Source organism: Oncorhynchus nerka, linkage group LG15 (genome assembly GCF_034236695.1).
Source record: "Oncorhynchus nerka isolate Pitt River linkage group LG15, Oner_Uvic_2.0, whole genome shotgun sequence".
NCBI classification, from domain to species: domain Eukaryota; kingdom Metazoa; phylum Chordata; class Actinopteri; order Salmoniformes; family Salmonidae; genus Oncorhynchus; species Oncorhynchus nerka.
The window spans coordinates 86,410,335-86,424,452 of NC_088410.1; the positions used below are offsets into that span (position 1 = coordinate 86,410,335).

General features: G+C 44.9%; 1 protein-coding gene across 1 annotated transcript in view; it reads right to left on the reverse strand.

Moving 5' to 3' along the window:
• Window positions 1–13,752, reverse strand: part of LOC115143458 (guanine nucleotide-binding protein G(t) subunit alpha-1) — a 22,949-nt gene extending 9,197 nt beyond the window's left edge. Inside the window, exon 1 of the mRNA XM_029683911.2 lies at window positions 13,445–13,752. Coding sequence (XP_029539771.1) covers window positions 13,445–13,550 — 106 coding nt within the window. The 5' untranslated portion in view covers window positions 13,551–13,752. The remainder of the gene's footprint in view (window positions 1–13,444) is intronic.
• Between the last annotated feature and the right edge of the window lie 366 nt (window positions 13,753–14,118).

Here is a 14,118-nt window from a genome sequence, read left to right on the forward strand (position 1 = left end):
CAGCCATCATGGTTATTAATTGGCCCTGCTACCCCTCTATATCCATCATGGTTATTATTCTCTCCTGCTTCCCATTTATATCCATCATGGTTATTATTCTCTCCTGCTTCCCATCTATATCCATCATGGTTATTATTCTCTCCTGCATCCCATCTATATCCATCATGGTTATTATTCTCTCCTGCTTCCCATCTATTTCCATCATGGTTATTATTCTCTCCTGCTTCCCATCCATATCCATCATGGTTATTATTCTCTCCTGCTTCCCATCTATATCCATCATGGTTATTATTCTCTCCTGCTTCCCAACTATATCCATCATGGTTATTATTCTCTCCTGCTTCCCATCTATATCCATCATGGTTATTATTCTCTCCTGCTTCCCATTCATATCCATCATGGTTATTATTCTCTCCTGCTTCCCATCTATATCCATCATGGTTATTATTCTCTCCTGCTTCCCATCTATATCCATCATGATTATTATTCTCTCCTGCTTTCCATCTATATCCATCATGGTTATTATTCTCTCCTGCTTCCCACTATTTCCATCATGGTTATTATTCTCTCCTGCTTCCCAACTATATCCATCATGGTTATTATTCTCTCCTGCTTCCATTCTATATCCATCATGGTTATTATTCTCTCCTGCTTCCCATCTATATCCCTCATGGTTATTATTCTCTCCTGCTTCCCATCTATATCCATCATGGTTAATATTCTCTCCTGCTTCCCATCTATTTCCATCATGGTTATTATTCTCTCCTGCTTCCCATCCATATCCATCATGGTTATTATTCTCTCCTGCTTCCCATCTATATCCATCATGGTTATTATTCTCTCCTGCTTTCCAACTATATCCATCATGGTTATTATTCTCTCCTGCTTCCCAACTATATCCATCATGGTTATTATTCTCTCCTGCTTCCCATCTATATCCATCATGGTTATTATTCTCTCCTGCTTCCCATCCATATCCATCATGGTTATTATTCTCTCCTGCTTCCCATCTATATCCATCATGGTTATTATTCTCTCCTGCTTCCCATCTATATCCATCATGATTATTATTCTCTCCTGCTTTCCATCTATATCCATCATGGTTATTATTCTCTCCTGCTTCCCACTATTTCCATCATGGTTATTATTCTCTCCTGCTTCCCAACTATATCCCTCATGGTTATTATTCTCTCCTGCTTCCCATCTATATCCATCATGGTTAATATTCTCTCCTGCTTCCCAACTATATCCATCATGGTTATTATTCTCTCCTGCTTCCCAACTATATCCATCATGGTTATTATTCTCTCCTGCTTCCCATCTATATCCATCATGGTTATTATTCTCTCCTGCTTACCATCTATATCCATCATGGTTATTATTCTCTCCTGCTTCCCAACTATATCCATCATGGTTATTATTCTCTCCTGCTTCCTATGTATATCCATCATGGTTATTAGTTGACCCTGCTGCACCCTCTACAGCCATCATGGTTATTATTCTCTCCTGCTTCCCATCTATTTCCATCATGGTTATTATTCTCTCCTGCTTCCCATCTATATCCATCATGGTTATTATTCTCTCCTGCTTCCCAATTATATCCATCATGGTTATTAGTTGACCCTGCTGCCCCTCTACAGCCATCATGGTTATTAGTTGAACCTGCTGCCCCTCTACAGCCATCATGGTTATTAGTTGACCCTGCTGCCCCTCTATAGCCATCATGGTTATTAGTTGACCCTGCTGCCCCTCTACAGCCATCATGGTTATTAATTGGCCCTGCTACCCCTCTATATCCATCATGGTTATTATTCTCTCCTGCTTCCCATTTATATCCATCATGGTTATTATTCTCTCCTGCTTCCCATCTATATCCATCATGGTTATTATTCTCTCCTGCATCCCATCTATATCCATCATGGTTATTATTCTCTCCTGCTTCCCATCTATTTCCATCATGGTTATTATTCTCTCCTGCTTCCCATCCATATCCATCATGGTTATTATTCTCTCCTGCTTCCCATCTATATCCATCATGGTTATTATTCTCTCCTGCTTCCCAACTATATCCATCATGGTTATTATTCTCTCCTGCTTCCCATCTATATCCATCATGGTTATTATTCTCTCCTGCTTCCCAACTATATCCATCATGGTTATTATTCTCTCCTGCTTCCTATCTATATCCATCATGGTTATTAGTTGACCCTGCTGCACCCTCTACAGCCATCATGGTTATTATTCTCTCCTGCTTCCCATCTATTTCCATCATGGTTATTATTCTCTCCTGCTTCCCATCTATATCCATCATGGTTATTATTCTCTCCTGCTTCCCAATTATATCCATCATGGTTATTAGTTGACCCTGCTGCCCCTCTACAGCCATCATGGTTATTAGTTGAACCTGCTGCCCCTCTACAGCCATCATGGTTATTAGTTGACCCTGCTGCCCCTCTATAGCCATCATGGTTATTAGTTGACCCTGCTGCCCCTCTACAGCCATCATGGTTATTAATTGGCCCTGCTACCCCTCTATATCCATCATGGTTATTATTCTCTCCTGCTTCCCATTTATATCCATCATGGTTATTATTCTCTCCTGCTTCCCATCTATATCCATCATGGTTATTATTCTCTCCTGCTTCCTATCTATATCCATCATGGTTATTAGTTGACCCTGCTGCACCCTCTACAGCCATCATGGTTATTATTCTCTCCTGCTTCCCATCTATATCCATCATGGTTATTATTCTCTCCTGCTTCCCATCTATATCCATCAAGGTTATTATTCTCTCCTGCTTCCCATTTATATCCATCATGGTTATTATTCTCTCCTGCTTCCCATCTATATCCATCATGGTTATTATTCTCTCCTGCTTCCCATCCATATCCATCATGGTTATTATTCTCTCCTGCTTCCCATCTATATCCATCATGGTTATTATTCTCTCCTGCTTTCCAACTATATCCATCATGGTTATTATTCTCTCCTGCTTCCCAACTATATCCATCATGGTTATTATTCTCTCCTGCTTCCCATCTATATCCATCATGGTTATTATTCTCTCCTGCTTCCCATCCATATCCATCATGGTTATTATTCTCTCCTGCTTCCCATCTATATCCATCATGGTTATTATTCTCTCCTGCTTCCCATCTATATCCATCATGATTATTATTCTCTCCTGCTTTCCATCTATATCCATCATGGTTATTATTCTCTCCTGCTTCCAACTATTTCCATCATGGTTATTATTCTCTCCTGCTTCCCAACTATATCCATCATGGTTATTATTCTCTCCTGCTTCCCATCTATATCCATCATGGTTATTATTCTCTCCTGCTTCCCATCTATATCCCTCATGGTTATTATTCTCTCCTGCTTCCCATCTATATCCATCATGGTTAATATTCTCTCCTGCTTCCCAACTATATCCATCATGGTTATTATTCTCTCCTGCTTCCCAACTATATCCATCATGGTTATTATTCTCTCCTGCTTCCCAATTATATCCATCATGGTTATTAGTTGACCCTGCTGCCCCTCTACAGCCATCATGGTTATTAGTTGACCCTGCTGCCCCTCTTCAGCCATCATGGTTATTAGTTGACCCTGCTGCCCCTCGTCAGCCATCATGGTTATTAGTTGACCCTGCTGCCCCTCTACAATCATCATGGTTATTAGTTGACCCTGCAGCCCCTCTACAGCCATCATGGTTATTATTCTCTCCTGCTGCCCTTCTACAGCCATCATGGTTATTAGTTGGCCCTGCTGCCCCTCTTCAGCCATCATGGTTATTAGTTGGCCCTGCTGCCCCTCTTCAGCCATCATGGTTATTAGTTGAAGCTGCTGCCCTTCTACAGCCATCATGGTTATTAGTTGGCCCTGCTGCCCCTCTTCAGCCATCATGGTTATTAGTTGACCCTGCTGCCCCTCTTCAGCCATCATGGTTATTAGTTGACCCTGCTGCCCTCTACAATCATCATGGTTATTAGTTGACCCTGCAGCCCCTCTACAGCCATCATGGTTATTATTCTCTCCTGCTGCCCTTCTACAGCCATCATGGTTATTAGTTGGCCCTGCTGCCCCTCTTCAGCCATCATGGTTATTAGTTGACCCTGCTGCCCCTCTTCAGCCATCATGGTTATTAGTTGACCCTGCTGCCCCTCTACAATCATCATGGTTATTAGTTGGCCCTGCTGCCCCTCTATAGCCATCATGGTTATTAGTTGACCCTGCTGCCCCTCTACAGCCATCATGGTTATTAGTTGGCCCTGATGCCCCTCTTCAGCCATCATGGTTATTAGTTGACCCTGCTGCCCCTCTACAGTCATCATGGTTATTAGTTGACCCTGCAGCCCCTCTACAGCCATCATGGTTATTATTCTCTCCTGCTGCCCCTCTACAGTCATCATGGTTATTAGTTGACCCTGCTGCCCCTCTACAGTCATCATGGTTATTAGTTGACCCTGCAGCCCCTCTACAGCCATCATGGTTATTATTCTCTCCTGCTGCCCTTCTACAGCCATCATGGTTATTAGTTGACCCTATTGCCCCTCTACAGCCATCATGGTTATTAATTGGCCCTGCTGCCCCTCCATATCCATCATGGTTATTAGTTGAACCTGCTGCCCCTCTACAGCCATCATGGTTATTATTCTCTCCTGCTTCCCATCTATATCCATCATGGTTATTATTCTCTCCTGCTTACCATCTATATCCATCATGGTTATTATTCTCTCCTGCTTCCCAACTATATCCATCATGGTTATTATTCTCTCCTGCTTCCTATGTATATCCATCATGGTTATTAGTTGACCCTGCTGCACCCTCTACAGCCATCATGGTTATTATTCTCTCCTGCTTCCCATCTATTTCCATCATGGTTATTATTCTCTCCTGCTTCCCATCTATATCCATCATGGTTATTATTCTCTCCTGCTTCCCAATTATATCCATCATTTACATTTACATTTAAGTCATTTAGCAGACGCTCTTATCCAGAGCGACTTATTAGTTGACCCTGCTGCCCCTCTACAGCCATCATGGTTATTAGTTGAACCTGCTGCCCCTCTACAGCCATCATGGTTATTAGTTGACCCTGCTGCCCCTCTATAGCCATCATGGTTATTAGTTGACCCTGCTGCCCCTCTACAGCCATCATGGTTATTAATTGGCCCTGCTACCCCTCTATATCCATCATGGTTATTATTCTCTCCTGCTTCCCATTTATATCCATCATGGTTATTATTCTCTCCTGCTTCCCATCTATATCCATCATGGTTATTATTCTCTCCTGCATCCCATCTATATCCATCATGGTTATTATTCTCTCCTGCTTCCCATCTATTTCCATCATGGTTATTATTCTCTCCTGCTTCCCATCCATATCCATCATGGTTATTATTCTCTCCTGCTTCCCATCTATATCCATCATGGTTATTATTCTCTCCTGCTTCCCAACTATATCCATCATGGTTATTATTCTCTCCTGCTTCCCATCTATATCCATCATGGTTATTATTCTCTCCTGCTTCCCAACTATATCCATCATGGTTATTATTCTCTCCTGCTTCCTATCTATATCCATCATGGTTATTAGTTGACCCTGCTGCACCCTCTACAGCCATCATGGTTATTATTCTCTCCTGCTTCCCATCTATTTCCATCATGGTTATTATTCTCTCCTGCTTCCCATCTATATCCATCATGGTTAATATTCTCTCCTGCTTCCCAACTATATCCATCATGGTTATTATTCTCTCCTGCTTCCCAACTATATCCATCATGGTTATTATTCTCTCCTGCTTCCCAATTATATCCATCATGGTTATTAGTTGACCCTGCTGCCCCTCTACAGCCATCATGGTTATTAGTTGACCCTGCTGCCCCTCTTCAGCCATCATGGTTATTAGTTGACCCTGCTGCCCCTCGTCAGCCATCATGGTTATTAGTTGACCCTGCTGCCCCTCTACAATCATCATGGTTATTAGTTGACCCTGCAGCCCCTCTACAGCCATCATGGTTATTATTCTCTCCTGCTGCCCTTCTACAGCCATCATGGTTATTAGTTGGCCCTGCTGCCCCTCTTCAGCCATCATGGTTATTAGTTGGCCCTGCTGCCCCTCTTCAGCCATCATGGTTATTAGTTGAAGCTGATGCCCTTCTACAGCCATCATGGTTATTAGTTGGCCCTGCTGCCCCTCTTCAGCCATCATGGTTATTAGTTGACCCTGCTGCCCCTCTTCAGCCATCATGGTTATTAGTTGACCCTGCTGCCCCTCTACAATCATCATGGTTATTAGTTGACCCTGCAGCCCCTCTACAGCCATCATGGTTATTATTCTCTCCTGCTGCCCTTCTACAGCCATCATGGTTATTAGTTGGCCCTGCTGCCCCTCTTCAGCCATCATGGTTATTAGTTGACCCTGCTGCCCCTCTTCAGCCATCATGGTTATTAGTTGACCCTGCTGCCCCTCTACAATCATCATGGTTATTAGTTGGCCCTGCTGCCCCTCTATAGCCATCATGGTTATTAGTTGACCCTGCTGCCCCTCTACAGCCATCATGGTTATTAGTTGGCCCTGATGCCCTCTTCAGCCATCATGGTTATTAGTTGACCCTGCTGCCCTCTACAGTCATCATGGTTATTAGTTGACCCTGCAGCCCCTCTACAGCCATCATGGTTATTATTCTCTCCTGCTGCCCCTCTACAGTCATCATGGTTATTAGTTGACCCTGCTGCCCCTCTACAGTCATCATGGTTATTAGTTGACCCTGCAGCCCCTCTACAGCCATCATGGTTATTATTCTCTCCTGCTGCCCTTCTACAGCCATCATGGTTATTAGTTGACCCTATTGCCCCTCTACAGCCATCATGGTTATTAATTGGCCCTGCTGCCCCTCCATATCCATCATGGTTATTAGTTGAACCTGCTGCCCCTCTACAGCCATCATGGTTATTATTCTCTCCTGCTTCCCATCTATATCCATCATGGTTATTATTCTCTCCTGCTTACCATCTATATCCATCATGGTTATTATTCTCTCCTGCTTCCCAACTATATCCATCATGGTTATTATTCTCTCCTGCTTCCTATGTATATCCATCATGGTTATTAGTTGACCCTGCTGCACCCTCTACAGCCATCATGGTTATTATTCTCTCCTGCTTCCCATCTATTTCCATCATGGTTATTATTCTCTCCTGCTTCCCATCTATATCCATCATGGTTATTATTCTCTCCTGCTTCCCAATTATATCCATCATGGTTATTAGTTGACCCTGCTGCCCCTCTACAGCCATCATGGTTATTAGTTGAACCTGCTGCCCCTCTACAGCCATCATGGTTATTAGTTGACCCTGCTGCCCCTCTATAGCCATCATGGTTATTAGTTGACCCTGCTGCCCCTCTACAGCCATCATGGTTATTAATTGGCCCTGCTACCCCTCTATATCCATCATGGTTATTATTCTCTCCTGCTTCCCATTTATATCCATCATGGTTATTATTCTCTCCTGCTTCCCATCTATATCCATCATGGTTATTATTCTCTCCTGCATCCCATCTATATCCATCATGGTTATTATTCTCTCCTGCTTCCCATCTATTTCCATCATGGTTATTATTCTCTCCTGCTTCCCATCCATATCCATCATGGTTATTATTCTCTCCTGCTTCCCATCTATATCCATCATGGTTATTATTCTCTCCTGCTTCCCAACTATATCCATCATGGTTATTATTCTCTCCTGCTTCCCATCTATATCCATCATGGTTATTATTCTCTCCTGCTTCCCAACTATATCCATCATGGTTATTATTCTCTCCTGCTTCCTATCTATATCCATCATGGTTATTAGTTGACCCTGCTGCACCCTCTACAGCCATCATGGTTATTATTCTCTCCTGCTTCCCATCTATTTCCATCATGGTTATTATTCTCTCCTGCTTCCCATCTATATCCATCATGGTTATTATTCTCTCCTGCTTCCCAATTATATCCATCATGGTTATTAGTTGACCCTGCTGCCCCTCTACAGCCATCATGGTTATTAGTTGAACCTGCTGCCCCTCTACAGCCATCATGGTTATTAGTTGACCCTGCTGCCCCTCTACAGCCATCATGGTTATTAGTTGACCCTGCTGCCCCTCTTCAGCCATCATGGTTATTAGTTGACCCTGCTGCCCCTCGTCAGCCATCATGGTTATTAGTTGACCCTGCTGCCCCTCTACAATCATCATGGTTATTAGTTGACCCTGCAGCCTCTCTACAGCCATCATGGTTATTATTCTCTCCTGCTGCCCTTCTACAGCCATCATGGTTATTAGTTGGCCCTGCTGCCCCTCTTCAGCCATCATGGTTATTAGTTGGCCCTGCTGCCCCTCTTCAGCCATCATGGTTATTAGTTGAAGCTGCTGCCCTTCTACAGCCATCATGGTTATTAGTTGGCCCTGCTGCCCCTCTTCAGCCATCATGGTTATTAGTTGACCCTGCTGCCCCTCTTCAGCCATCATGGTTATTAGTTGACCCTGCTGCCCCTCTACAATCATCATGGTTATTAGTTGACCCTGCAGCCCCTCTACAGCCATCATGGTTATTATTCTCTCCTGCTGCCCTTCTACAGCCATCATGGTTATTAGTTGGCCCTGCTGCCCCTCTTCAGCCATCATGGTTATTAGTTGACCCTGCTGCCCCTCTTCAGCCATCATGGTTATTAGTTGACCCTGCTGCCCCTCTACAATCATCATGGTTATTAGTTGGCCCTGCTGCCCCTCTATAGCCATCATGGTTATTAGTTGACCCTGCTGCCCCTCTACAGCCATCATGGTTATTAGTTGGCCCTGATGCCCCTCTTCAGCCATCATGGTTATTAGTTGACCCTGCTGCCCCTCTACAGTCATCATGGTTATTAGTTGACCCTGCAGCCCCTCTACAGTCATCATGGTTATTAGTTGACCCTGCAGCCCCTCTACAGCCATCATGGTTATTATTCTCTCCTGCTGCCCTTCTACAGCCATCATGGTTATTAGTTGACCCTATTGCCCCTCTACAGCCATCATGGTTATTAATTGGCCCTGCTGCCCCTCTATATCCATCATGGTTATTAGTTGAACCTGCTGCCCCTGTACAGCCATCATGGTTATTAGTTGGCCCTGCTGCCCCTCTTCAGCCATCATGGTTATTAGTTGGCCCTGCTGCCCCTCTTCAGCCATCATGGTTATTAGTTGAAGCTGCTGCCCTTCTACAGCCATCATGGTTATTAGTTGGCCCTGCTGCCCCTCTTCAGCCATCATGGTTATTAGTTGACCCTGCTGCCCCTCTTCAGCCATCATGGTTATTAGTTGACCCTGCTGCCCCTCTACAATCATCATGGTTATTAGTTGACCCTGCAGCCCCTCTACAGCCATCATGGTTATTATTCTCTCCTGCTGCCCTTCTACAGCCATCATGGTTATTAGTTGGCCCTGCTGCCCCTCTTCAGCCATCATGGTTATTAGTTGACCCTGCTGCCCCTCTTCAGCCATCATGGTTATTAGTTGACCCTGCTGCCCCTCTACAATCATCATGGTTATTAGTTGGCCCTGCTGCCCCTCTATAGCCATCATGGTTATTAGTTGACCCTGCTGCCCCTCTACAGCCATCATGGTTATTAGTTGGCCCTGATGCCCCTCTTCAGCCATCATGGTTATTAGTTGACCCTGCTGCCCCTCTACAGTCATCATGGTTATTAGTTGACCCTGCAGCCCCTCTACAGCCATCATGGTTATTATTCTCTCCTGCTGCCCCTCTACAGTCATCATGGTTATTAGTTGACCCTGCTGCCCCTCTACAGTCATCATGGTTATTAGTTGACCCTGCAGCCCCTCTACAGCCATCATGGTTATTATTCTCTCCTGCTGCCCTTCTACAGCCATCATGGTTATTAGTTGACCCTATTGCCCCTCTACAGCCATCATGGTTATTAATTGGCCCTGCTGCCCCTCCATATCCATCATGGTTATTAGTTGAACCTGCTGCCCCTCTACAGCCATCATGGTTATTAATTGTCCCTGCTGCCCCTCTATATCCATCATGGTTATTAGTTGAACCTGCTGCCCCTGTACAGCCATCATGGTTATTAGTTGGCCCTGCTGCCCCTCTTCAGCCATCATGGTTATTAGTTGGCCCTGCTGCCCCTCTCGACAGCCATCATGGTTATTATTATCTCCTGCTGCCCTTCTACAGCCATCATGTTTATTAGTTGACCCTGCTGCCCCTCTACAGCCATCATGGTTATTAGTTGACCCTGCTGCCCCTCTATAGCCATCATGGTTATTAGTTGACCCTGCTGCCCCTCTACAGCCATCATGGTTATTAATATGCCCTGCTGCCCCTCTATATCCATCATGGTTATTAGTTGGCCCTGCTGCCCTTCCACAGCCATCATGGTTATTAATTTGCCCTGCTGCCCCTCTACAGCCATCATGGTTATTAGTTGACCCTGCTGCCCCTCTACAGCCATCATGGCTATTAGTTGACCCTGCTGCCCCTCTACAGCCATCATGGTTATTATTTGACCCTGTTGCCCCTCCATATCCATCATGGTTATTAGTTGAACCTGCTGCCCCTCTACAGCCATCATGGTTATTAATTGTCCCTGCTGCCCCTCTATATCCATCATGGTTATTAGTTGACCCTGCTTCCCCTCTAGAGCCATCATGGTTATTAGTTGACCCTGCTGCCCCTCTACAGCCATCATTGTTATTAGTTGACCCTGCTGCTCCTCTATAGCCATCATGGTTATTAATTGACCCTGCTGCCCCTCTATTTCCATCATGGTTATTATTTGACCCTGCTGCCCCTCTATAGCCATCATGGTTATTAGTTGAAGCTGCTGCCCTTCTACAGCCATCATGGTTATTAGTTGGCCCTGCTGCCCCTCTTCAGCCATCATGGTTATTAGTTGACCCTGCTGCCCCTCTTCAGCCATCATGGTTATTAGTTGACCCTGCTACCCCTCTACAATCATCATGGTTATTAGTTGGCCCTGCTGCCCCTCTATAGCCATCATGGTTATTAGTTGACCCTGCTGCCCCTCTACAGCCATCATGGTTATTAGTTGGCCCTGATGCCCCTCTTCAGCCATCATGGTTATTAGTTGACCCTGCTGCCCCTCTACAGTCATCATGGTTATTAGTGGACCCTGCAGCCCCTCTACAGCCATCATGGTTATTATTCTCTCCTGCTGCCCTTCTACAGCCATCATGGTTATTAGTTGACCCTGCTGCCCCTCTACAGTCATCATGGTTATTAGTTGACCCTGCAGCCCCTCTACAGCCATCATGGTTATTATTTTCTCCTGCTGCCCTTCTACAGCCATCATGGTTATTAGTTGACCCTACTGCCCCTCTACAGCCATCATGGTTATTAATTGGCCCTGCTGCCCCTCCATATCCATCATGGTTATTAGTTGAACCTGCTGCCCCTCTACAGCCATCATGGTTATTAATTGTCCCTGCTGCCCCTCTATATCCATCATGGTTATTAGTTGAACCTGCTGCCCCTGTACAGCCATCATGGTTATTAGTTGGCCCTGCTGCCCCTCTTCAGCCATCATGGTTATTAGTTGGCCCTGCTGCCCCTCTCGACAGCCATCATGGTTATTATTATCTCCTGCTGCCCTTCTACAGCCATCATGTTTATTAGTTGACCCTGCTGCCCCTCTACAGCCATCATGGTTATTAGTTGACCCTGCTGCCCCTCTATAGCCATCATGGTTATTAGTTGACCCTGCTGCCCCTCTACAGCCATCATGGTTATTAATATGCCCTGCTGCCCCTCTATATCCATCATGGTTATTAGTTGGCCCTGCTGCCCTTCTACAGCCATCATGGTTATTAATTTGCCCTGCTGCCCCTCTACAGCTATCATGGTTATTAGTTGACCCTGCTGCCCCTCTACAGCCATCATGGCTATTAGTTGACCCTGCTGCCCCTCTACAGCCATCATGGTTATTATTTGACCCTGTTGCCCCTCTACAGTCATCATGGTTATTAGTTGCCCGCGTAACTGCTTATGTAAAAAGGACTTTATATAATGAATTTGATTGATTGATCGATGTCAGGGAGAGACACACACTAGCTCAGTCTCTAATAGAGGGTCTATGAGGTATTGAGGCCCCTCAGGGACAGTGTCAACAGAGTGCTGTGCTGAATGTTCTTCTGTCAACAGAACCACCTCAATCTGCATGTGTTCCATGTGTTCACTACATGGCTATTACAACTCAGGAATCTACAATCAAGGCTGTGGTCCTAATCAAGTTTATGATGACATGAAAGTGCTCCCTCCCCCCCACTGTCTGTCTGTCTGTTTCTCTCTCTCGCACTCTCTCTCTCTCGCTCGTCCCCTAGATACTTGCTAAGACTTAGTTCATGAAGTATTGGTGCAGGGTGTTCGGTTAAGCGTGGATGTTGGGGTCAGTGGAGCTATAATAGGTTTGCATTGGGGTAATTAGGTTAGGGTGTGTGTGCAGTAGTGTGGGGTTAAGACTTCTGTACTGCAACAATGGTTGTTTGAGGATTACCAGGGGCTTGAGCTGAGTAATTACCAAAGTGTTCAGAACAATAGTGTGAAAGCCAGGGGGATAAGCTACAGCCTCGGGCTCCTGCAGAGTGACCAAGGATGCTTAGCCTCACCGTTGTTGATAATGCAAAATGTAGTGACTCTGAATATCAGCATTTTCAGTCAATTTAGCATATGTCGACAAGAGGGTAAATTTATTTGGCATAGTAATTCTATTAGCTTTGACATTTACCTTGATTGATCCCCAATAAAGACAAAATCATTACAAAATAATGAGTTTGCAAGGCTGGTAAAGTCTAAATTACAATCCAATTTGGTTTAGGGCAACTGCATGATTAACAATATAATACGAAGAGACAAGATAACATTGTCTCTGTCTACACACCTGCATTATTCAACACCACAGGAGACTACTATGGACATGATCTTCACATCTCTCTCAAGGTTAAATGACAGGGGACAGAACTATCTCTATCCCTATCCCTCTTAGGATAAAAGGTGCGATCTAGAACCTAAAAGGGTATCCTGTAGGGACAACCAAAGAACCCTTTTGGAACCCTTTTTTTCTAAGAGTATAGTAGAGTCTACTCAGCAATATAAACATGGGATTCCACACTTAGTGTCAAAAGGTTGCTTTTAAGAAAGAAACCTTTTCACGTTCTATTAAATACTAAGGAAGCCATCCCGAGCAACAGACCTTTGACCAGATAAGACTCAATCACTGGACAGTCACATAGGGCCTTAGAGCCTATGACTCATTTAGTGCATAGTCTGGATACCAGGTTATGATGAGGCACCCCATAGACCACCCTCCACACAGGCCCTTCCCCAGAGCAGAGGACCAGAGGACCAGAGGGCCAGACAGGCAGACATTACCCAGAAGCAGCAGCTTGACTGTCCTGGCGTCCTTCTCTGCGTCCTCCTTGAGTTTCTTCTCAAGTTCTTTGGAGTGCTTGTCCTCTGCGCTCGCTCCGGCCCCCATGCTCACACCCCGGCTTCAGCTCAAAACCAAATAAAAGGGGAAAACCGTCCTAGCTGATCACCTAGAGGGCCGACTGGTGTCGTCAACTACGCAGATGCCACGTCAACTGCTTTTAACGAACACCGGAGAGGCAAATGATTGAGTGTTTTCAAGTCTTAGAGAAGATTTTAGGCATCCTCTGTCCACCTGATCAGGGATGGCCAATAGTGCACAAGGACAGAAGACTCCTGGGGCAGGGGGAACGAGATGCAGGGGTACATGGCGTATGAGTGACCTAACCTTTTTTAGGTAGAGGTTTAGGAGGACTTTGCTGTGCTCAGCGGAAGATGCACATCGGCTCAAGTACTTATCTGGCCTCAGCTGCCTTGATAAGAGTGAGGGAGGTAGAAAGACATCTTCATCTTCATCCACTGGCCTATGTTCCATGAGGAGTAAAATACCTTAGTAGGTAGTAAGTAAGTGAGGTAGAAAGAGGTTAGGGGTGAGAGCTCTCACACAAAGAGGAAACAAGGTGTACAGTTGATCAGTGTACAATGAATCATGCTATCGCTTGTTAATGAGAAGCTCA